The 27,054-nt window shown below is 35.1% G+C and overlaps 1 protein-coding gene across 1 annotated transcript in view; it reads left to right on the plus strand.

The window, feature by feature from the left end:
- TRHDE (thyrotropin releasing hormone degrading enzyme) overlaps positions 1–27,054 on the plus strand; it is a 442,374-nt gene that overhangs the window by 225,663 nt on the left and 189,657 nt on the right. Inside the window, exon 6 of the mRNA XM_066254840.1 lies at positions 21,446–21,583. Coding sequence (XP_066110937.1) covers positions 21,446–21,583 — 138 coding nt within the window. The remainder of the gene's footprint in view (positions 1–21,445; positions 21,584–27,054) is intronic.

Genomic DNA, 27,054 nt, shown 5'->3' on the forward strand with positions numbered 1-27,054 from the left:
TCAAAAGAATTATGCATAGGGTGAAACCGGACAGCTTTTGATGGTTTCATCATGGCCATATATCTTTCATTTCAATGCCCTTATACTGGATTTTTTCTTTGAATAATGTCTTATATTCCTTCAACATTTTCATTACTACATTATAAATATACACTTTCTGGAGAACATTGTTGTAAGCAGTATTGAAAGTGAGGACATTTGAGACTCTGTTCTCAATAGAATACAAACCATACATTGGAAATATAAAAACCTTGAGACAATAAAATTAAGATTTTATTTTTGTACAATAAATCCACATTCCTTAATTAAGAAATGGTAATTGCCCTGGCCGGTTAGCTCAGCGGTAGAGTGTCGGCCTAGCGTGCGGAGGACCCGGGTTCGGTTCCCGGCCAGGGCACACAGGAGAAGCGCCCATTTGCTTCTCCACCCCTCCGCCGCACTTTCCTCTCTGTCTCTCTCTTCCCCTCCCGCAGCCAAGGCTCCATTGGAGCAAAGATGGCCCGGGCGCTGGGGATGGCTCTGTGGCCTCTGCCTCAGGCACTAGAGTGGCTCTGGTCGTAACATGGCGAGGCCCAGGATGGGCAGAGCATCGCCCCCTGGTGGGCAGAGCGTCGCCCCATGGTGGGCGTGCCGGGTGGATCCCGGTCGGGCGCATGCGGGAGTCTGTCTGACTGTCTATCCCTGTTTCTAGCTTCAGAAAAAATGAAAAAAAAAAAGGTAATTAATGATGGTACAAGTACAGTGACACAGAAGGCTCACCCTATCAAACTAAGAAATGAAAGATTAAACTGAATCACAATTAGTTAGGTATTAAGGAGGAGTAACGAGTCTTCTCATGATGTCTCTTTATGTTCAGATTGTACAATAAAGATTATAAATACTTCTGATCTTTGATTTTGCTTTTTAGTAGCTTTATTAGTTTGTAGAGTACCTCTGTAAACTCAATTTATAGAGCCTATAAGCAGCAACTCAAAATAAGTTGATCCTCCATATATCATTAATATCTTCTTTGCTAACTAAATTTCAAGAATAAGTTAGCCATATAAATAAAAGAGGATATTAAGTGACTTTAAGGCTGTGCAAGCATTATTTTTCATAATGGAATCAGCAAAAAAGTGAAAGAAATACTAGGAAGAGCAAGAGTGATGGCTCTGTCAGCAGTAACTAATACTATTGTGATATGCACAAAAGCTTACCCTAGGAGTGCATGCCTTGGACTTTACTAGAGCTTAGCCTAAAATAGGAAAACCAGAAATCAGGCTCATGTCAGGAGTAAAGAAATGCAGGAAGCTGACCTCTTTGTCCCTAATGTCAAAGAAGAGTGCTTTTATCATTTTTAGACACCAAGGCTCAAGCGCTGAAAATGCAATTTCAATTTGCTATGGAGACTACTATTACAAACTACTTTTAGTGGAATAGCAGTAAAGAAGCCCAGAGTTACATAGTACTGTTAAGGAAACTCTTGTACTGATTTAGACTGGTATCCTTGCTCAGGATGCTTAACTATTAGTAAGATCTTAGGTCCTGTATAAGATGTATATATGTGTTTTCAGAGCCAGTTTCTGAGACAGAAGTAATCAGTTTTTACTTTAGGAATACTACATGGAATGAAATCTCTTATGATAGTTTTGTTCCTTAACAAACAGAGTTTACCATTTTTAGATCCAAGTTTTTATAGATAGTGTGATGTAAAGTCAGGGGAATGGATGGAAAGAAGAAATTCAGATTCCAGGGAAGGCATTGCACTTCTCTGACTCATTCTTATCATTTGAAAAGTGGAGCTATTGACTGATTTAGCAATATTATATAATTTTTTTGAAGATAAAATAACGTGTGAGGTCTCTGAAATGTACGGACCACTGCACAAATGTGAGCAGGCATCGTGAACCTGGAAAATGAATGCTCTATTAGATAGGTGCATTGATTTTATGTATAGATGCCCTTATATTTTCAACCTTAGTAGTCTGTTTTGACACTATATTTATAGCAATTATATATAAATTACAAAATGATTACTATAATCTTTGTATCTAGACTTAGTCTTATCAAATCAATTCTTATCTATACAGGCAATGTAAACAATTCTGTAAGAACACAGGACTTGTATAATGTTTCATTCATCAAACAGAAGTGTCAGGATCACCAGAAACAAATCCTTCAGCTCAGAGCTAAGGATACATTTCATGGGAAGAATAGTCCTTTTACTTGATGTTACCCTATCAAAGTTGGCTATTAGTGACATTATTGGGTAGATCAAGTTATAGTATGCTGTTGATGGCAGTCATATTAAATCTTACTATATTTCATCAAAAGGAAGAATAAAGAGACCCATGAAACATAGTTACTATTCATCAATAAATCAATAATTCTTGATCATTTTAATATAAAAATCTATAATAAAGTTTTAATATAGGAAAAGGCTATGTAGTAAAATGATACTATGAAGAACTCCTTATTTTACAGACCTGGTGCTGAGGCCCACAGAATCATATCCCCTGTGAATGTTGCATAGGTTTTCATTATAATTTGTATCTATATCATAGGAGTGTCCTTTGGCTTCCTGAGTATAGCATTGTAAAGATGTACTGCTATAGTGAGAAGTGATAAACATGAGTGTGTATTCTTTTATTAAATGAATTGGGATGTGGTGTTGCTTCACACAGCAATAACTTTTTTATGCTGATAAAATCTGCAGATTGGGAATTCTCTCTAAATTTTTATGAGGACACATAATTGGGTATAAAAATCACTATTTTAATGAAGAATCATGCAACTACACTTGATTATGCTAAATCCTTAGTATATCTCAAAGTGTATATGCGCAAAATCTTGATTAGTGTTCTCAGTTGTCTCTATCATGGGCAGGACTGGAATAGTAAAAATGAATTCTGCCATTAAATTTATATCATTTTAATATGCTCCAACAAAAATTACCCATAAAATTTAACAGGAATTGCAATGAAATTATCTTTACTTTTTAAATTATTTTATTTTATTTTCAAAGATAAGCTGATAAACTCATTGGTGAATTTAAGTAGAAAGAGTGATTTCTCCTATCTCAGGGGGATATGTTCCAAGATCCCTAGTGGATGGCTGAAACCATAGATTGTACCAAACCCTATATAGACTGTGTTTTTTTCTATATGTACCTACTTATAATAAAGTTTAGTTTATAAATTAGGCACAGCAAGAGATTAATAACAACAATGTTATTAATAAAGTAGAACAATCATAACAATGAACTGTGATAAATGTTATATGCATGTGGTCTCTCTCTTTCTCTGTCCCTGATAATTAATCCAATAACCAAGATGGCTACTAAATGACTAGCAGATGGATAGCATATACAGTGTGGACACCCTGGACCAAGGGATGATTCACATTCTGGGTGAAACAGAATGAGACGGCATGAGATTTCATCATGCTACTCAGAGCAGCATGCAATTTAAAACTTATGAATTGTTTATTTCTGGAACTTTCCACCTAATATTTTCAGACCATGACTGTGAGGAACTGATACCATAGAAAAAGAAAACTGTAGGTAAGGGGGGAACTACTGTATAGGGTTTATTCAGTTCAATTTTTTTTTACAGTTTAAATGTAAAGATATACTACTTAAGCATTCTAAACAAAAATAAACACTTTACTATGTAGCTGTGAAAAAGGAAATCTTACTTTTTGTGACAGCATGGATGGACCTAGAGATTATTATGCTAAGGTAAATAAGCCAGGCAGAGAAAGACAAATATCATATGACCTTACTTATATGTGGGATCTAATGAGCAAAATAAACTGAAGAACACAATAGAAACAGAGGCGGGGTCACAGGGAACAGATGGACAGCTGTCAGAGGGAAGCGGAGAGGGGACAGGATCAAAAAAGGTGAAGGGATTAGCCAATATATATATTTATATATATATAAATATATATAACACATAGATAACAGACAACAGGGCAGCAAGTCTCAGAGGGAGGATGGAGGTAGGGGACGGGAAGCAAAGGAAGTGAAATGGGAATGGAAAGAGACTTTACATGGGGCATGGGGAGCACAAAGCAGGGGGTACAGGGTGTTACATTGAGTGGGACACTTGAAACCATGTCAACACTATAAATTAAAAATAAAAATTAAAAAATAAACACTCTACTATTCAGAAAAGTATAGAGAAAAAATCTTGGTTTTAATAAATATTTACTTGTTTAGCTGTTCATTTCTCAACTCCATCTTTGATTTAATGTCAATAGGAAAAAACTTCACATGCTTTTCAAAGTTAGTTAATATGTTTCAATAGTAGTTGGTATATTGATACTATTGCTTATAATTCATCAATATCAAGATATATATTCCAGGCAAGGTTATAGATAGACTGGGAATTAAGAATTTATTTTGGAATCCTACCTTATAAGTACTGAATACCAAATATATTATGAATATATACAGTGTGTCTGTAAAGTCATGGTGTACTTTTGACCGGTCACAGGAAAGCAACAAAAGATGATAGAAATGTGAGATCTGCACCAAATAAAAGGAAAACTCTCCCAGTTTCATACCTATTCAGTGCAGTTTGATGTGGGCTCACTCACAGATTTTTTAGGGCTCCTTAGGTAGCTATCCCGTATAGCCTCTACAGACTCGTCACTGACTGATGGCCTACCAGAACGGGGTTTCTCCACCAAACTGCCAGTTTCCTTCAGCTGCTTATCCCACTGAGTAATGTTATTCCTATGTGGTGGTGCTTCGTTATAAATGCACCGATATTCCCGTTGCACTTTGGTCACGGATTCGAATTTAGCAAGCCACAGAACACACTGAACTTTCCTCTGAACCGTCTACATCTCGACTGGCATGGCCGTGGGCTGCTCCGCTGTGTACATGGTGTTACGTCATCATCTGCGCATGTGCACATGCTGCCACATCATCCTACAGTAACTGGGAGGGTTTTCCTTTTATTTGGTTCAGATTTCACATTTCTATCGTCTTTTGTTGCTTTCCTGTGACTGGTCAAAAGTGCACCATGACTTTACGGACACACTGTATATATATAATTTCAATATAATTGTTTTTATTATGATCAAAATCCACATATAATATTTTACTCATAGGGTTTCAGTAAATTAGAAGGTGACCCAGTTGTTTTCAATTGGCTAGTTATATTTTATTTTCAAATGACTGACACATAATGAACATAAAAAATTTATAGACTTCTTATGGCTAGTCCCGAGAGTCTGTGGTCTTTTTGATCCTGTTCAGTGGCTTAAAAGTGACATTTACTTTGAAAGATAGAAGGAAAGCAGGCGTATCTGCCCGGACCTCTGGGGTCACAGTCTCCAACATGGACATCTTCGTGCTTTCTCTCCCCACTCTTCTCCCCACTTCTGCAAGTTATTTTTTTCTGCTAAAAACAGACTTTTTTCAGAGTATAAAAACATTTTTTCTTAGTTAAGAGGAACTGGGGAATTTTAGCCCTGTCTCCTGGGAGAAAGTGTTTCTTTTTCCTTAACATTTATAGTCAGAGTAATTTTAGGTATTGGCAGAAAATAGGTCTATGTGAAGATGAAGACAGGACACAGAGGAAGAAACCGCTGGAATAAGGACAGCAGCTGATGCCATTAAAAGAAAGGGTTTGGTCTGCTGTATCTGAAGGCTAACTATAGGAGGAGTTCTGGCCTGACCAGGCGGTGGCACAGTGGGTAGAGCGTCGGACTGGGATGCGGAAGGACCCAGGTTCGAGACCCAAGGTCGCCAGCTTGAGCGTGGGCTCATCTGACTTGAGCAAAAAGCTCACCAGCTTGGACCCAAAGTCGCTGGCTCCAGCGAGGGGTTACTCGGTCTGCTGAAAGCCCCCGGTCAAGGCACATAAGAGAAAGCAATCAATGAACAACTAAGGTGTCACAACGAAAAACGGATTGATGCTTCTCATCTCTCTCCATTCCTGTCTGTCTTTCCCTATCTATCCCTCTCTCTGATTCTCTATCTGTCCCTGTAAAAAAAAATAAAAAAATAAAAAAATAAAAAGAGGAGTTCTGATGTGCATACACCCAAGGCACTGAGGATTAGACTGATACTCAGTGTACAAATTATGATATTTCGAAAAGAATCTTTGTGTTAAGAAGTAGGCCAGAGACTTAGATTCTAACTAATGACTGAAGAGATATTATGAATTTCTGTCCCTGGCCAGTTGGCTCAGTGGATAGAGAATTGGCTGGGTGTATAGATATCCCAGGTTTGATTCCTGGTCAGGGCACACAAGAGAAGTGACCATCTGCTTCTCTGTACTTCTTTCTCCCTCTTTTATCTCTCTTCCCCTCCCATAGCCAGTGGCTTGATTGGTCGTAGCCTGGGCCTGGGCACTGAGGATAGCTTAGTTTGTCAGAGCTCATCAGTCTCAGGTGCTGAGGATAACTTCATTGATTGGAGCATCAGTCCTAGATGGTGTTGAGGGGTGGGTCCTATTTGGGGAGCATATGGGAGTCTGTCTCACTGTCTCCCCTCCTCTCACATAAAAATAAAAAGGAATTTCTAGTGAGGAATAACAGTTAAAATGGAAATTCACCTGTTACACTAACATGTTAAAATACCTCTCATAAGGCTGATATAATAACAAATTGTGTTTATATTTTCTCTCATTTTGGGACTAATTTTGTACTTTTTACAAAATATCTATTTAGTCTTTCTTAATGAATTAAAACTAAGTTGAAGTGAACAGCAAAAGGGAACCAAATGCAAACATGTAAGGAGGCAATTACTGTGAAATAATTTGCATCAACAGTAATAATTCTTAAGAATGGTTTCATAATTTGTCATGTTTTCACATCAACACTCATAAGAGTACAACACAATTTTATAAAGCTCAAAACCATGAACAATTAAACCATATATTATTTAGCATATACATATTGGTCATAAAACTTTATTTTAAAAAAAGCAAATGAATGATACACACTTATTTATAGCTAAATAGATATTTGAGTAGTGATCACCATTAGGGGATATGCAGGGATATGGGATAAAGGAAGGACTCAGTAAGATGCTATTGCTGGTGACCTAGGTCAAGGCTTGGCAAACTAGGGCCGACAGGCCAAATCCCATTTCATCCACTGGGGGAAGACAGGCTGGTACACACACAGCCATGCCCATTTATTGACTGCTTTCAGTGGATGTTCTGCATTGTCATTTGAAAACTTGCAAAAGACATCATATGGCCTGTGAATCCGAAAGTGGTAAATATATACTTTAAGGGAATCTATTAAAAAGAACAAATAAGGCCAGGCAATCATTTGGTAATTGTAATTGTTGAAGTACAATAATTGAGTTAGAAGTTTTATGGATTTCCTTGAGGATAAAAATGCAGCTGCAGAATAGATAATACATTCATACTTTTGTGTGCACTTGTAGTTCTTGAATAAGAATCAAGACTTTGGCTTCATAGCTCTTTGGGAAATGAAAGCTTTTGAAGAGTTTAAATGTTATCAAGGTGTGTTATGTCTCAGAAAATGTAAAATCTGCTTCTTTTACTGTTTTAAATAGAAGGCTAGCTTTTATTAAATAAGATATCTTTAGAAAGGGAAGGAAAAACAGACAATTCATTAGTATTCATATATTTCACAGATATTTCTATATATTCAGGTATGTGTTTGGAAGGTTTCTAAGTCACATTACCTCACTTTTTTTCCTAAATGATTAAAAAAATTTATGACAAAGCTGCAAATTGGAATTTCATGTATGTTCTTAAAAGATGATTTAAAAAATGCAAAATAATTTTGCTCAGAAGGATGCTAAGTGTTTCGAGCTTTGTATATTTATTTACTATTATTATTATTATTTTGAGAGAGGCAGAGAGAGAGAGAGAGAGAGAGAGAGAGAGAAACATCGAACTGCTCCTGCATGTACCCTGACCAGGGAATCAAACCAGAAACCTCCGAAACCTCCATTCTCTGAATGTCCCAGCCAACTGAGCTTCCCAGCCAGGGCTTAATTTGTATTAATTTCTTTAGAAAGATGAGAAATAAGGGAGAGAGAGGGAAGAGGGAAGAAAAGCACTTGTTGTTCCACTCAGTTGTGCATTTTTGGTTGCTTCCTCTGTGTGCCCTGACCAGGATCAAATGGCAACCTTGTGTTTCCGGACGACACTCTTAACTGAATAACCAGCCAGGGCCTGTATAGTTTAAACTCAAAGATAAGAGATAGATGAGGAATCCCTTTGGAATATAGTATTTTTTCTAAAAACTATATTCAGATTTGCAAGATGTCAAAGTCTTTTTATATTTCTTTAAGAATTTCAAAAGCAACTAATAAATTGACAGGGTTAAACACTTTCTAAGGAAAACAAACATCTTTTACCGAAATTAGAGCCTAAAAATAATGCAAAGCTGTCTTTTTTTATATCAAGAAATATTGCATGAAAAATTAGCCCATTGATTTTCTTTTCCAATAAAAGCATTTTGTAAGCAAAAATATTCCAACTTGTTAAAATGGTCAGATGCCACTTGGTAAACCAAAAAATTGATAACCCCAAGAATTTATAACAAAATGATGCAATATTCTGTAAGATATCATTGTTCTCCTGTATACATATTATTGGCAATGGCAGGTCATACCACTGTTTAATCTGGTCCTTTTATCACTCCTGATAAAAGTTTTTACTTTCCTACAATATATGAATTGTTCAATATTTGATATTATTCAGCCTTTTCCCAAAGATGTTAAAAAGACTTTGCTTTGCAAAACTTTTAACATAAACACAACTGAAAATGAAAGCTGGGGACTAGGTAGTCAACCAGAGATTAATTTATTAAAGTTTTAATTATTAATCATGCTTAATCAGGCAGCTATATGTTTTAAAAGACAGGCACAGCTCATTTCTTAGCAAGGAATGACTGTCTCAGTCCATAACACTTTATGGGACTTTTTTTCCTTTCATCAAGGTTACTTTAACACTATTTAGATGTTACCAGACAAGGCTGTCAAAAGTGAAAGTAGTGAGTTCAAGTAGTACAAATCAAAAAATTTGAAAGAGCTTCCTGTGAAGAGAAGAGAGAGAGAGAGAGAGAGAGAGAGAGAGAGAGAGCGCAAGATGGTATAAGGTTGCTCAATGACTCCAGAAACACTTGTAATAATAAAGACTTGGGTAACATTTACCATGCACCATTAAACACTCTACATATATTTATTTTCTGTGAAATAGAGTAAGACATTCTGTTCAGTATCTTGAGAGTACACTACTTTATTGTGAGTTTTTTTGAGTTTGAAGAGTACAGTAATGGTGGGGTCACCATGCAGTCTGCCACTCCAGTATCCCTTCTCAACTATGAATTCAAAAAGATATGATAGTTTTAGATAGAACATGTTTTGATACTAAGTTGAATTCTCTCTGTGATCTATCATTCCCAAATTATGTAAGTCCCTTTTGAAATTATATTGTGAGCTTATTCTCTCCCCCTGGGATTGATGAAATAAAGGCTTTTCTAATGATTGGAGGTGTCCTATTTGGGTCATGTTTGTCTTTAAAAATTAATATATGTGAGAATTTTCTTCCCCTCAAAGAACCTACTTCTAATACATGTGCCTAATTAATTCCTTAAATCATTTTGTTTTTTCTTCAGATGTTATTCACACTGGATATTATCTTTAGTGTGCTGGTTTTACTACAGTTAGTAGGTGTGGATTAACTTAGAATTTTTGTTTATTGCTCTTGGTTGACCAACTATGCCTCAGTCAGAAGTTGCTTTGTTTAAGGAGTAGCTCAAAAACACAGATCCATAACCTCAATCAGATTGTTCATATTCATAGATTAATCTGGAACATAAAATTTACTGCAGTATCTCTCAGCAGATTAGCCAATTGATTAAACACTAAGAACATTTAGCTACTTATTACTATTTTTATATAACATGGCTCAAACATGTTCTCTAATATTTACTCAGATTTACCTAGTTACAATAGCCATTTATTTCTATTTAGATTTTGAATGTCTTTTTTTTTTTTTTTTTTTTTAGATTTTATTTATTCATTATAGAGAGGAGAGAGAGAGAGAGAGAGAGAAGGGGGGAGGAGCAGGAAGCATCAACCCCCATATGTGCCTTGACCAGGCAAGCCCAGGGTTTTGAACCGGCAACTTCAGTGTTTCCAGGTTGACGCTTTATTCACTGCGCCACCACAGGTCAGGCTTGAATGTCTTTTTGCTCAGTTAAGTTTTCTTTTGAGTCCTGTTATTTCTCTAAGCTTCGCAGCTTTGCTTGGAGGATAAATATTAAAAAAAGATTTCTATTCTTTTGGTTGCTGTGGTGGTGGTGGTATATTGAGATACTTACATTTAAATATTATTTATTTCTCAAGTTGTCTGATTAAAGAGCAGTTTAGGTCAATTGCTCCTTCAGAGCTGAATTTGACATTAATTGCATTCTTTCCTAACTATCCATATGATTGGTCCAATTTGAAGGACCTTAAACACAGTACAGTATAGAAGATGATAATTTGAAAATAAAAACTCTTTAATCAAAATTTATTACCTTATTTTCAAGACAATAAGAAGCTTTTCTTGGAATCTTTACTTTCTTTTGAAAGATGACAGGTAATATTACTTCCCAGGCTTGACAATAATTTGGCATCTCACAATAAAATAACATTTTCCTTTTTGTTGCTAAGCATTTTTAAAACTCTCATTGACAAAGCATTTATAGGGGTTGGCTTATGTAGATTTGTTCATTTTTCATTATTTAACAAAAATTGATTGGCTGCCCATTTATCGGTAGTTTTCCTGTTAGAGTTAGGGAACACACAGATAAGTATGAACATCAATGCTTGCAAAGTCTCACAGAGCTATTTTATCAGTTTAGTTAAATTACTTTTGTCAGAATAATGCTATTTTACACTTTTTTATAATGAAGCTTAATTCTTTTTTTCTACCTATTTTCATAGATTAAATTTTTGACTCTCTGACACTAGTTATGTAATCATGTATCTTCATCTTCAAAATATGTATAAAATACCTGTACTGCTTCGTCATAGGATAGTTTTAAGAATCAAAGAAATTGTTATTCCTACTACCATTGAATATTATCATTACTATTGGGTGCTTAAGTAAAATGGTATTAACTTTGGGGTCTAAATTTTTTTTTTCTAGTGGAGGTTATTGTGTATTGTCTATTAAAATTTAGTAAGAACAGACAAATTGCCTTTACATAATACTTTTGAGTACACCTATTCCATTTCTGAGTATTTCTGGAATGCTAATATTTTAATACTTTTGCACTTTATAAATATATTACTAGTCCAGATTTTGCATTCTTAATAGTGAAGATTTTTCTCTACTAGCCTTATAATCAACTTATATACATAGAATAATCAAATTTATATACAGAGGTGACAACAGTAGGTTTACAGTTGCTTGTATGGAAAAGACATGCAGTTTATAACTATTATAATAGCTTTATTAACTCTAAAAAATAGCACAATGGCACAGTGCACTTATTTTTCCCATCCTGTATATTAGTATAACTTTGAGACACAATAATACAGGGTCTGGGAATAAACATGGAACTTTCTTTCGGAATAGATTAACATTCTAGGCCATAAGCACGCTTTGAGTTCTGAAGTTGTTTTCTATATGGATTATTCAATATTTCAAATTTGAAAAATGCTTTTTATTTTTATTGGATAATACAGGCTTCTATGATTAGGGAACAAACGTAAACTTTTATCAGACTGAGGCTACTTGATGAACTGACAATTTATATCAAATATTTAAATTAAAATAAAGATGTGTTATTTAATAAATTCCATCAATGAATATTTTTATTACAGTATTAGTTTATTTGAATTATTATTTATTTCATTAATTAAAATGATATAAAATGAATTAGCCCTTTGGGAGCCATGTCAACATCTGGGAAGTGATAGCTTATTCTCAAAATTCTTCTAAAACTGAATAGTATAAGAAAATTTCCTTTAGCATTTGAACAGAAATTTAATGTTTAAGATGATTATTCAGTATGCATTTAAAGATACTTTGAACTACATTTTATCAATTAAATATTAGAGTGTTTAATTAGCTTATGATGAATGTACCCACATTAGAGATTCCTTGTTATGAATGTGAGAAACAAATATGCAAGCGTTGAAAAGATGGGAAAATTTGATTTTATTGAAATGCCTTCTCAGCTTGTCAAAAAGGTAAATGTAGAGATAAAGGATTCTAACAGCCAAAATAGTGACGGAATTATTGAAAAGCTGAAGAAACAATTATCCCTGAGAAGCTTCACATCTATGAAAAAGATCCTGAGGTAACAACATACAGAACAATGGGGTTACACAGTTACCTGCAAGGGACCAAAGTAGTTATTCCCTAGTGAACAAGTCCTCAAGGACTGTGTTTTCACCATTATTTGTGAGCATTTTACCCAAAATATAGCATCTATGAAGTGTTCAATAATAAAAGTCTGGCCAAAAAGTAACAAAAATTTTGAAATGAAGGTTACCAGATCATTTGTGAAAGATTATAACATTTTCTATCTCTATATTAGGAACTCATTTATTAAATTAAAAAGATATGGGATTAAAAATAAATGAAATACATTGAATAAGTGTTTAAAGGACAATAGAGGGAAAGGAGTCAAGAGATCCTAAAAAGAAAGAGAAGCTAAATATGAAGTTTTAAGAGGGTTACATGAAAGCACATGGCGTATGGTGATTGTTCACTGACAGTTCTGGGGCTGCTAGTCTCAGAATGAGTTGTGTAATTTGACAACCTGTTCATAATTATTATTGTGACTGATATTATTTGAAGTACCTTCATGATCGTTTCTTAAGATCCACTAATATAATTAATAAAAACGTGAGTGACTGATGGTAGCTATGCCAATGTATATTGCTATACTTTGCAGGATCTTAAGTCTGCAGAAGATTCAGAATTTGGTTGTATATAGTGCAGTACATTTTGTGTTTCACCTTAGCATTTTCCCTCGGCTGTGTCACATCTTGAGTAAAATGAAACATGACACATTTAACTTGGATGTCACAAACAAAACATAAGGCAGCTGAAGGATGTACTCATTGAAGAGATTCAAAATTTAACCCACTTTCTCTGTATTAGTCATGTTTGAGAATATGGCAGTTCATAAAAACCTGTGCAGGGAATTATTCAAGGTTATGAGAGGCTTCTAAAATCATCCAAGATACTCTTACAGAAATATAATTGCTTTTTTAGCTTGTACATTAAGTCATCTTAGAACATTTGTGACTTGGCAGTGGGTGAAATGTAGTTGATAGTTAAGAGAAATAACTTTGTAGAGCACATTTCAGTTACTTATTGTAAAGCTGGTGTGAAATCACAGAATAATGTTATATCAATAGACATCTGCCTGGATTATTGTGTTCATATGCCACTTTCTGTAAAAGGTTATGTACACAAATACAGGAGTAACGATTTCATTTTAGTGCTTATTTCATAGTAGTCATAATAGTGACTATTTTAAAATTATTCTTCAATTCTTACTGTATATATGTGTGTTTACACAAGTTTGAATTTATTATAAATAGACTGCTTTAACAAGCTACACATGAAAATGATTACCATCTTCCATATGTGTGTTTTAAATATGAGATTTTTGAAATGTTAATTATTAAAGTACATTATCTTATGGAAGCAACATTTATTTTCATTAGTTTTTTAGTTTTATTTGCTCTATCAGTATGATTTAGCTGTCTATAAAATGTTAACTAATCAGCTAAATAATGATGTAATATTTTACAAGTATATCTAGCTGATTTTCAATTGAGTAAAGCTTAAAATATCTTTGATATTTTAAAAATTTATAAAAGTAGGATGACAATATAAAATTACAGAACACAATTCTTTTGACATTTTAGGAAACTTGGAATTCAAATAATTTCAAATTTTTATAAATACAGCATTATGTTATATGTTTACAAAAGATGATAATTGCAAAGTTACAGAGATATAGTAGCTAATAAAAAAATAATGAATATTTTTCCAAAATGTGTTTGCATTTTTGTTTAAATTCTTGGTTGTAATTCTCTGCTTTAACCTTTGTTGTGATTTGAATAAACTGTGAAGAACAACAGTAAAAGCCAAATCATGCAATGGCAAGTGTAACTGCTTCCCTTGTTCTAGCCTTGTGTAAGAAAGGGCTTCAAATTAGTAATGATTCATGAGGCATTTGGTTTAACATGTGAAATCTTAAATGTCTTTATCTTGTGGTAGTATAGCTTTCCAGAGAGATGAAACATAAATTATGTATATCTTGTTTCTTCTCTTTGGATCAATTGAGGTTGAATTAACACGGTCATAGAGACTGAAAACACTTTTACCTATAAATTTACTACTGTCTACTTCTGTAGCACTTTGTTTATGCTACTAATACTTCAGCCATCAAATAGCATTATCTTCTCTCTCATAATGGAAACTACTTGGAGGCAGGTATTGTGTCCCACTTGTGTTTGATTCCCTAGCCTCTAACACAAGACATAGAATGAAGCAGTCAATAAACATGCATGGAATCAGATTACATTGTTTAAATAATTTTTATCAGACATTCTTACTGATCTGACTTCAAGGATTATAAAAGTGACTTTATCTTCATTCAGGAGGATATTATGATATTAAAAACTGGAAAAGACATTGCTTTATATAAGTGAAAATACTGTAAAAGAAAATATTTATATCCATGTGTGTGTGTGTATCTACATACATGCCTATATCTATGTTAATATATATGTTTATATCTATACCTACATTTAACTCATATATTTTGGAATTCTAAAGTAAATACTTTGTTTGATCACCTTTGGTCATCCACAAATTGATTAAATTTTAGAGAAATAATTGTTTTAATGTTTTGTGACCACAAAGATAAAGCCATCTCGTGTGTTATTTGTGCATAATTATGCAGTGTTTTCCTACTTTTGTCTTACCTTTCTTTCTAGTTGCTTCTCACTCTGGTCACTTTCCACTATTTATTCATAGTTATCTCTCTAAAGTAGATCTGACGATGTCATTTACATTTTGTATGTGTGTGTGTGTGTGACAGAGACAGAGAGAGAGAGAGACAGAGAGAGGGACAGACAAACAAGAAGGGAGAGAGATGAGAAGCATCAGTTCTTCATTGCGGCTTCTAAGTTGTTCACTGATTGCTTTCTCATATGTGTATTGATTGGGGAGGGGAGACTACAGCAGAGCAAGTGACCCCTTGCTCAAGCCAGCAATCTTGGGTTCAAGCCAGTGACCTTGAGCTTCAAGCCAGCGACCTTTGGGCCCAAGCCAGCAATGTTGGGCTTCAAGCCAGTGACCTTTGGGCTCAAGCCAGCGACCATGAGGTCATGTCTATATTTCCACGCTCAAGCCAGCAACCCCCACTCAAGCTGGTAAGCCCATGCGTAAGCCAGATGAGACTGCGCTCAAGCCTATAACCTCAGGGTTTCAAACCTGGGTCCTCGGGGTCCCAATCTGATACTCTATGCACTGTGCCACTGCCTGGTCCAGCTGATGATGTCATTTCCTAATTCTAACTTCCTAACATGGCATAGGATCCTTGATGATTTTGTTTTTATCTATCTCTGCGTGCTAATAATTAGTCATTTACCTCATTATAGTCACCTTCTGCCACACTAAATTCTGGTCTAACAGATTGTGCTGTTTCAGACCTCTACAAGTTTCCCTTGATATTCTTTGTGTCCACAGTGCCCCTCTTTGCTGAATCCTTCCAGAAAACTCATCCTTAAAGATTTAACTCAGACTATCAGTTCAGCAGCTTTTCCTGCTTTCTCCCAGGCAGAACAAGTAACAGCCTTCTGCGTAGTCACACTATATCTTGAACCTACTTCCATTTTTACATATAACAGATGGTGTTTTAATACTTGTTTTTATCTTTGTCTCTTAGTACTATAAAGTTGTTGAAGGTCAGATTCGTGTCTTTGTATCTCTTTATCCCAACACCAGGCATATCATCTTGGACATAGCAGGTGTTCCATAAGTATTGTGGATCAAATTTTCTATTTAATTTTCATAACCACACATGTTTAAAATGGGGATTCTTAGATCTGAAACCACTAAGTAACTTGCTTGAGATCATACAGCTAGTGAATGGCAGATATTTTTTCCTCCAGCCTCGGACTCTTCACGGTGGTGTGACTACCTTCTCTCCTATGAATACCAAAAGAACAATTGATGTTCAGATCCGTTTGATTTTGTGACAGCGTGGGTGAACCTAGAAAAAGTATCATGCTAAGGGAAATCAGCCAGTCAGAAAAAGATAAGTGCCATATGATTTCACTTATATGTGAAATCTAAACAACAAAACAAACAAACAATCCACAAAAACGAGTCCTGAGACTGCTCTGATGTCACCCACATTTGCCCTGAGAAATCTTTTTTCTTCTCTTTTAAGGCCTATGAGCACCTCACCACTGCCTGAATTGGCTCAGATTTGGCTCCATCTTTCTTGTCTGATTTGATGCATCTGACTTTCTTTTATCTTGATTTAAATTATTCTGATTTTTTTCCCCTTTCTTTTCTGGTGACAGAGTCAAAGTATCTGCCTGGTATTTGTTTTCACTAAAATTAGTCAGCCTTCTTACAGGAACTTGCTGACAGCCCTATCTTTCAATAGTACTTCCTATTTTCCACTCATCACCATGACCATGGCTAGACCAGGCATATTCATATTTCCTTTTAACCCTTCATACCTTGTCATGTTCAGGCAGATGTTTTGAGACATCAAGGAATATAATTTGTCAGATGTATCTAATGTCATAGTAAGAATTCTTAATGACTCCCTTTACATATATTACTAAATACTTGTATATGAAATGCAAATATTAAAAAAAGATAACACAAAAAGAGTGAATTCTTCCTGAGACTTCAATTATGTTTTTATACAAACTAACATTAATTGCCAAAAAGTCATTTAGCACTTAGCTCCTTATCTTAGATGCAGGCTTTTACTTTCAGTTGCTTGTAAAAACTGAAAGTTTTTGGATGCTCATTGTCGTATTTTTTGTCATGTCTAAAGCTAATCTTTTCATTGCCCTCCAAACTAAACTTGTTTTCACTTTTCTGTTTCTGTCAATAGCCCTGCTCCTTAAAAAAAAAAATTCATTAAGTCTAGAGCTATGTAGTTATTTCTTAGTACTTCTTCTCCATCTTCTCCTAAGGAGACCAAGGCATCAAAACATCAATGTCAGTTGATTTGTCATTTAAAATATACAGATCCAACAGTCCTTCGGCAATAGCTTGTTTTAATACATCATCACTACATCTCCCCTTGGTAGAAGCTCCATTTTCTGTCTCCCGTCTCTATATGCATCAAGTCACTGCATACCTCAGATAAGTTAATTTCCCCAAGATACTATTTTATCATGTCATTATGTCTGCTATTGCCTATTTATTAACAACACACTCTTCAACCTGATAACTGAAGATTCGAACAGAGTAGCTTTCTTCAGATTTCCTCTGTCTGGATGTCGTTTTTTCTTTTTTAGCTGCTTCCCCCATTCATCTGAGTAGCACTTCATCCTTCAACAACCCACTTTAATGTCATTTCCTCTGTGAAGCCTTTTCTGAACTAATTAATCATTTCACCCTCTGTGTTTTATAGCATCCATCAAATTATAATACAGTTAGCCTTTTATCTGTCATTCTCTTGTGCTTTCTTTTCCACTTTTAAATTCTTTAAGGTTAGTGATGAGATTTTAGTAATATATATATGATATATATATATATATCATATATATATTCCTTAAACACAGTATCTGACATAGAGTAGAAATTTAATAACTATTTGTTAAGTGAATGTATGAATGGATAAATAAATAAAATAGTGACTTTTTCCCATGTTTTATCCTCAACTCTGCATTTACTCAAATTTTGTTCACTTTTCTGAAAGGCCTTTTGCCTTCTCCAAAAATTCTAATGTGATATATTTTTGAAAATAGTTCAAAGTGATATAGTATGTTTCAATATTGCTAGAGCTGTTTAAATATAGGTGTGTATGCAACAACTCCATGCGATGTCTATGTTAGAGTGGTAGGATTTATTATTGTTGTTAACACTAAACTTGTAAATAGATTCTCCATTTTACTGTGTTGTGCTGCTTTTTGAAAGTGGAAGAATGGCTTGTCAAGATGTCTTCAAAGTATGAAGTGGGTTAAGACTGTTGAATGTGCACCATAAGTATATTATTTCCTACAAACACACTTTTAAAGTTACTATAGCAGTCAGATCAAATGCTATCTCTTCCATTAAACTTTCCATAAATAATTCTATTACTTTTACATATCTATTATATATATTTATTTATATAGCTAATAAAATAATAATTATTCTTTTCCCAAAAATGCTTTAGCATTTCTAGTCTGTAAGAGTAAATTATTATTTTGTTCACTGTGGCTAACTATCTTATCTTTTATCTCACATTACAGCCAAGATTTACTTACCTTTATTTTTAAGGTTTCCTAGTTTCAGGTAAATAGTAGGCAGTTAATTCATACTTAGTAGTTTTTGCTGTTATTACTGCTGTTATTGATGAAGGAAGGAGTATGAGGGTCCCAGCCAGGGACTGACAAGCTAAGATCATTTCTTATTTTATAGTGATACAGGTTCTTATAAAAAATTAGCACCTTCTCTCCTGGAAACCCTTTGTAGTTCTGTTAAATTAGGTTTGCCTCTGGCAAGAATTTTTTTTCCTTCTTAATTTAAAGTGTTCTCCTTTCTGAGCTTTGTCAGTCCTCTTCTGCCAGGCTTTTCTCTCTCTCCCTTTGTTTTCTTTCCTTTCCTTTTCTTTTCTCTTCTCTTCACTTCTCATCTTTTCTTTCTTTCTCTCTCTCTTTCTCTTTCTCTCTCTCTCTTTCCCTTTCTTTCTCTCTCTCTCCCTACCTCCCTCCCTCCTTCCCTTCCTCCCTCCCTTCCTTCCTTTATTCCTTTCCTTCCTTTTTTCCCTCCTTCCCTCCCTCCCTTCCTTTCTTCCCTCCCTCTCTCCCTCCCTCCCTTCTTCCCTTCCTCCCTTCCTTCCTTTCTTCCTTCCTTCTCTCCCTCCCTCACTCCCTCCCTCCTCCCTTCCTTCCTTTTTCCTTCTCTTTCTCTCTTAATCTGTTTCAATGCATTTTTTCTCAATTACACAAAATTGTTCTCTCCAACAGTGTAAAAGATGATTTTTTTCTTTTGCTAATGACTTAACATTACTAAATTTAAACACTACTTCTTGAAATTCTACTAACCAGGTAAAGGTTTGTTTTTGTTTTTGTTTTTCTCCAGAGCATCATAAAACAATATATTATATATAATTTCTATTTGCTTAAACAAGAATGTTTAATTTTTGAAATTTACCTTAGCTCTTATTTTTATAATTATACAGCCAATTACTTTATATTCTCTACAGATCATATCTAGAAAACCATATATGTTTACTAAATTTTAATATTATTTAGGATATATTGATTGTTGCTAAAATTCAAATAGCATATCACAATAAGTTCATTTTACACTTTTTTTTAATCAGATTTTTGAGAGACATAATGGTATGAGCAATCACTATTGAAGAGTGGAATATTTTATCTTCTGAATGAAAATCACCTCTTCAATTGCTACCTCTTAAAAATAAAAGTATTCATTGGTCAAGTATATATATTTATGCATTTCTTGATTCCTGTGTTGAATTCTAATATCAAATAATTTAATGTGCATTTTAAATTTGAGGAACAACTTTGGATACCTTCCTAAAAGTACCATTAACATTTTTATTTTAGGAATACATGATTTTCTCAATTTTGCTTTTTAGTAGACTTAAAATGACCAATGTAAATACCAGTCTTTTTGTTCTTAAATTTTAAATCACAGGTCCAACTTCACTCTCTTTAATTTCTCTTAAATTAGAAATTTAACTTGAAAAAAACTACAGTATTAGTTTATGTCATATTTGTGAATTAATTCATTATAAGTATCAGCTTCTCATTGTGGCCTTTTATGGTCTGGAGCAGTTTTGGAACTCAAATGACTTTTGGTTCAGTCATTGCTACATTGTCCTCTTTGATAGAGCAGAGACTATTGATGTGAAACTCATAGGCCAAGAAAGGACTGGAGAAATTTGAAATATAATCCATAAACTATAAAAATAAGCTCTTAGAAAATAAGTCTTACTGTATATAGCTGGTTGGCTAATTAATTAAATTATAGATTAAATATATTAAATCACTGAGCCAATTTTTGATGAACAAAAATGTTCTCTTACAGTCAGATTTAAACTAATATGCACATGTATGCCCAATTAGCTATTGTTTTCTTATCATGTTTATCCTCCATTTCTATTTTTTAAAATTCAGGATTAGTTTACTTTCAATTTGAAAGTACAACTCACTCAGAAATAACACACTGTGTATCTGCTAGCTCATACAGGGTGGTTCCAGGAATGAACTCAGAATTAGCAAGTGTTGCAGTCTTTAATCTCTGTAATGATACTCAGGTCCCAATTATCTAGGGACTTTTAGCCCTTGATAACTCTTACAACATTTTTTTTCCTTCCTCCCTTAGTAAAAACAGGAGGCCAGCAGGAATAGTTGCCAGTAGTTTTGTTAACAAAACACAAGCTGTTTTTTTAAAGCAGACTTCCTAAAACAAAAACAACAGAGAGATGCTTTTTCTTTACAGTTCATCTCTAAGATAACATATAAGCTTTTATTAGAGCAAATACTAATGTCTCAAGAATGCACAGAATAAAAGTCTCATTGATTTTGTCTGTTTTCACAACTTAAGGTAATGGAATATTAATACCTACTGATCTCTACCTTATGTCTGTTATTCTGAATTCAAATTTATATTATACATCCACAGATATTATAGTTTAATGTCAATATGCCTTTTATTATTTGTTGTGGTATCCTGAAATTCTTCCAGAAAATAAATATATGTGTGTAAGTTTGTGTATGAGAGAGAGAAAAAGAGAGGGAGAAAGAGAGAGAGCCAGAGTCACAGGGAGATGACTGAGCTGTTCAAATGGTTTAAATGATACTAGAAATGGATGGTGTAAATAGCAAAATAGCACTGGAACTCTGAAATTTAGTTATTATTTTTATATTGAACTCAGCAAAGAGGTTATTTGGGACTGAAATTGTAGTCTTGACCCTGCAGAATGCACGGATAAGCTTAGTCAGTTTCATTATGTGCCCACTGTCCAAATTTGCTTTAACCACTGTTAAAGCACAGAGTCCACTGTTTTTATCTATTTATAGCTCATTGATTTTGTTTCATGTGCTCAAATCAAGCACTTTAATTTTAGAGTAACTTAAGTGGTATTTTATTTACTGGGTTCTCTTTAAAGCTAAGTCTCACAATGTAGGCTGATGAACATCACCAATTAAGTAACACAGATTCTGTTCATGTTACCATACACATTCTGTCACAACCATGAATCACCTATGATATTGCCCTGTCTATTGCAGGAAAAACAGAGGTTTCTGACAGATGTTCTGCATGAAGTGATGCTGCTTGATGGCTTGGCCACTTCCCATCCAGTGTCACAGGAAGTTCTACAGGCAACTGATATTGACAGGGTGTTTGACTGGATCGCATATAAAAAGGTGGGACTAGATAAGACCTAGGTGCCAATTGAATATTTCACTAACCTGGGGTAGCCAAAAGAACATAAAATGTGTTATGTTCTTCTCTTCTGCCTGGCTGATAGGAATGGACTGTGAGTTAGAAAACATGGAGTTACTAGGTTCATGTTGTGTTATGAATTAGGTCTTTGCTTCATAAATCAGTAAAATGGGGATGAGTGTTTGCTAAATAATGCATAGAAATATTAGAAGTATTAATGAATAAATGTTTGGAGACCCTATTTAAAATTGCTATATCAACGAAGTTATGTAAATGTCAGTTTATATATATATATATATTTTTTTTTTTTCTTTTTTTTTTTTTTTCCTGAAGCTGGAAACGGGGAGAGACAGTCAGACAGACTCCCGCATATGCCCAACCGGGATCCACCCTGCACGCCCACCAGGGGCGAAGCTCTGCCCACCAGGGGGCGATGCTCTGCCCCTCCAGGGCATCGCTCTGTTGCGACCAGAGCCACTCTAGCGCCTGGGGCAGACACCAAGGAGCCATCCCCAGCACCCGGACCATCTGCTCCAATGGAGCCTCGGCTGTGAGAGGGGAAGAGAGAGACAGAGAGGAAGGAGAGGGGGAGGGGTGGAGAAGCAGATGGGTGCTTCTCCTCTGTGCCCTGGCCAGGAATCGAACCCCGGACTCCTGCATGCCAGGCCAACACTCTACCACTGAGCCAACTGGTCAGGGCCAGTTTTAATATTATTAATGAGAGAACTGACCTATGTAGTAACAAGTTGTTTTTCCTGAATGCCCTTTAAATACTTACTTATTTTGATTGGCTGATGCAAATGGGTATAAGCAGTGACATGACCGGTATTTTATAAACATTGTATAAGAGAGGTTTTGGAGATTAAGCATGTTTCCTGAATTATAAGCATAATAAATGAAAATTTAAAGAACTAAACTTCAAATGGCAGAGATTTTAGTCCAGTGACCAGACATAAAATAGGATATACTATGAGCTTTTTTTCATTGTTATTTGGATTAGGAATTCCCTTATACCTCTACTATAAAAAAAAATGTGTGCGTGGTGGTTGAGGGCAAGGGTGGAGGAGTTGTGTAGAGAGAATCGGACAAAAATTGCATCCAACTGCATATCCACGCTACCCTTCTCCCTGCAAAAACCGGGCATTTAGGACTATAATTACATACATTTCTTGGTTTCAGTGTTACAGCCTAAAAAACATAGCACTACAGGTATAGGTAAGAGGCTGGAACCCATGACTCCATTTCAGAACAACAGTATGAACATGTACATCTCGTGTTTAACACTTAGTAGCCACTTAATAATTACTAAAGTAGTGTTAAAGTCTACTTCATCATTGGTGTAGTATAGATTGAATTGCATTTATAGGATTTCTATATACTTTATTGATTTAATCATGTTTTAAGTTTTTAAAAAATGTTGCTAATATTTTTTCTTAAAAACAAGATATTTAAAATTATGACTAGATATCAAATAATAAGTCATCAGAATTCTTTGGTCTGATAATTTTATTTATTTATTTATTTATTTATTTATTTATTTATTTATGTGAGAGAGAGAGAGAGAGAGAGAGAGAGAGAGAGAGAGAAGGACAGATAGGAACAGACAGGAAGGGAGAGAGATGAGAAGCATCAATTCTTTGTTGCGGCACCTTAGTTGTTCATTGATTGGTTTCTCATATGTGCCTTGACTGTGGGGCTACAGAAGACTGAGTGACCCTTTGCTCTAGCTGGCAACCTTGGGCTCAAGCTGGTGAACCTTGCTCAAACCAGATGAGCCCGAGTTCAAGTTGGCGACCTTGAGGTTTTGAACCTGGGTCCTCCGTGTCCCAGTCCAATGCTCTATCCACTGCACCACCACTTGGTCAGGCTGGTACGATAATTTAGATATGGTTTTGCATTCAGAAAAATCACTATCTCAGTGATTACTAGTTAATATTGTATGCTATAATATGTAAAGATACCAATTGTGTTTGTAAATATATTTTCAGGCCCTGGCCGGTTGGCTCAGTGGTAGAGCATTGGCCTGGCATGTGGGAGTCCCGGGTTCGATTCCCAGCCAGGGCACACAGGAGAGGCACCCATCTGCTTCTCCATCCCTCCCCCTCTCTTTCCTCTCTCTCTCTTCCCCTCCAGCAGCCGAGGCTCCATTGGAGCAAAAGATGGCCTGGGCACTGGGGATGGCTCCTTGGCCTCTGCCCCAGGCGCTAGAGTGGCTCTGGTCGAGACAGAGCGACGCCCTGGAGGGGCAGAGCATCGCCCCCTGGTGGGCAGAGCATCGCCCCCTGGTGGGCATGCTGGGTGGATCCCGGTCGGGCGCATGTGGGAGTCTGTCTGACTGCCTCCCTGTTTCCAGCTTCAGAAAAATACAAAAAGGAAAAAGATATATATATATATATTTTTTCAAGTAACTGATCATCACATTGGCTCAAAAGGAACATTTTGATGTTTTATAAAATATATGGAAGTGTAGAACATATTTAAAATAAATATATTAATATATTTAATTATATATATTATAATTATATATATAACTAATAAATGATTTTCCGCATTATATTTCAAGATTCAGTACAGTTAAAGAACTGAATATACATCCAACAAAGTCTAGCCAAAACTCTCATCTAAAAATTAATATATATTTAAAATTATTTAATATTTTAATTATATTTATATATAATTTATTAAGATAACATGAGATGAGTTTAGAGACATCTCTAAAGTTATTTCCCACCTACCACAAATTCTAAAACTATTTGTAAATAACAATTACTTCAAGATGAATAATATCAGGAAAATATTGTGAACAATGCTGCCATAAACATGGAGGTGCATTTCTCCTTTTAAAACAGTGTTATGATGTTCTTGGGATATGTTCCTAAAAGTGGGATAGCTGGGTCAAAAGGCAGTTTGATTTTTAATTTTTTAAGGAATCTCCATACTGTTTTCCACAGTGGCTGTACCAGTCTGCATTCCTACCAGCAGTGCAGGAGGGTTCCCTTATCTCCACATCTTCGCCAGTACTTATTCTGTGTTGTTTTGTTGATGAAAGCCATTCTGACTCGTGTGAGGTGATATCTCATTGTAGTTTTAATTTGCATTTCTCTAATGATTAGTGATGTTGAGCATTTTTTCATATGCCTATTGGTCATCTGTATGTCTTTGGAGAAGTGTCTATTTATTTCTTTTGCCCATTTTTGGATTGGATTGTTTGTCATCCTGGTGTTGAGTTTTACAAGTTCTTTATAAATTTTGGTTATTAACCCCTTATCAGACGTATTGTTGAATATATTTTTCCATTGTGTAGTTTGTCTTTTTATTCTGTTCTTATTGTCTTTAGCTGTGCAAAAACTTTTTAGTTTGATATAGTCCCATTTGTTTATCCTGTCTTTTATTTCACTTGCCCTTGGAGATAAATCAGCAAATATATTGCTGCACAAGATGTCGGAGAGCTTCCTGCCTATGTTTTCTTCTAAGATGCTTGTGGATTCAGGGCTTAGTTTTAAGTCTTTTATCCATTTTGAGTTTATTTTTGTGAATGGTGTAAGTTGGTGGTCTAGTTTCATTTTTGTGCAGGTAGATGTCCAATTTTTCCAACACCACATGTTAAAGAGGTTGTCTTTACTCCATTGTATGCTCTTACCTCCTTTGTCAAATATCAGTTGTCCATAAAGGTGTAGGTTTATTTCTGGGTTCTCTTTTCCATTCCATTGATCTATATGCCTGTTCTTATGCCAGTACCAGGCTGTTTTGAGTACAATGGCCTTGTAGTATAACTTGATATCAGGAAGTGTGATACCTCCCACTTTATTCTTCATTTTCAAGATTACTGAGGCTATTTGTGTTCTTTTTATTATCTTTTTTAAGTGACAATGCTATTGGTGTCATATTAGGAAATCTTAGATTAACTCAAGGCTATGAAGATTTTTCTTTTGTTTTTTCTTCTAGAAGTTTTATAGTTTTAGGTTTATATTTAAATCTCTGATTTCTTTTGACCTAATTTTTACATGCGATGTGAAGTTTAAATCAAATAATTTTTTTTTATTTATTTATTTTTGCATATGGATATCCAATTATTCAAGAACCATTTCCTGGACAGTCTATTTTCTCCCACTGATTTGCTTTCACACATTTGCTGAAAATCAGTGAACTATGTATATGTGAGTCTGTTTTCTCTCAGTAATATCATTTTCAGTTAATATAGCTTCATATTTTTCCCTATATAGTTCATATTTTTAAGCTACTATAAATGCTATTGGTTTTAATTTCCATTTATGATTATTTTTTTGTTCTATGTACAAATGCAATTAATTTTTGTATATTTATATTGTAATGCTCCTGATTTTAGGAAGAATACTTTCATGTTACAATATTAAGTATGATTTTGCCTCAAATATATATACATATATATATATTTTTTTTAATTAAGTGAGAGGTGGGGAGGCAGGGAGGCAGAGAGACAGATTTCTGCATGTGCCCTGACCAGGATCCACCTGGCAAGCCCCCTACAAGACAATGCTCTGCCCATCTGAGGCTGCTGCTCCATTGCTTGGCAACAGAGCTTTTTAGAGCCTGAGATGAAGCCATGGAGCCCTCTTCAGCTCCTGGGGCCAACTTGCTTGACCCATTCAAGCCATTGCTGTGGAAGAGGAAGAATGAGGGGTGGCAGAAGCAGATAGTCGCTTCTCCTGTGTGCACTTACTGGAAATCGAACCCAGGACTTCCACATGCCAGGCCAATGCTCTATTGCTGAGCCAAACAGCCAGAGCCAAATGTGGAAACCTAACTCAAAGTGTCTTAAGCAATAAAAAGAAATTTTTTGACTGAATAACTGATAAGCCTGAGATTTAGTATTAGTTTTAGGAATGGTTGAATCCAGATATTTCATTCATGTCATCAGAAATCTATCTTTCATCAGCTTCATGGCTGGCTCTTTGCCTCTATGTGACATAATTTCCAGAAAATTCTTAGGGAGGTGGCCCCCTACAAGTTTAGACTAATAAGGCACTCAATCTTATGATCCTAATCAACCCAGAGAAACAATAAACTTCCTCCATCACAACAGAATCTATTGGTCTTCAAAAGGGCTATGATTGGTTCTAATTAGGTAATAGATCACTACTGGCCAATCCCTATGTCATGGGCCAGAGATTCCCTAGGGACATTCTGACTGGCTAACATGGCTCATGAGCTCATCCTCTGAAGGAATAGGCCACATAATTGGAATGCCTATTATAGTCACTTGCAGTAGGGTTTCAAAAGAAAATGATGACTAGAAAAAAGTAATGGCTGCCAACCTTGAAATCTTAGGACTTTTGATAAAAATTAAGAATAAGATATAGTTACGGAGGTAAGGCGAAAGAGAGTAACAAAGAGGCAGAAAAAGAACTCTATTGTAGGGAAAATTCATAAAAGTAACAGCATAGTGATTGGATGAAATCAAGAATTTCAGTAT

This window comes from Saccopteryx bilineata, chromosome 2 (genome assembly GCF_036850765.1).
Source record: "Saccopteryx bilineata isolate mSacBil1 chromosome 2, mSacBil1_pri_phased_curated, whole genome shotgun sequence".
In the NCBI taxonomy this organism is placed as follows: domain Eukaryota; kingdom Metazoa; phylum Chordata; class Mammalia; order Chiroptera; family Emballonuridae; genus Saccopteryx; species Saccopteryx bilineata.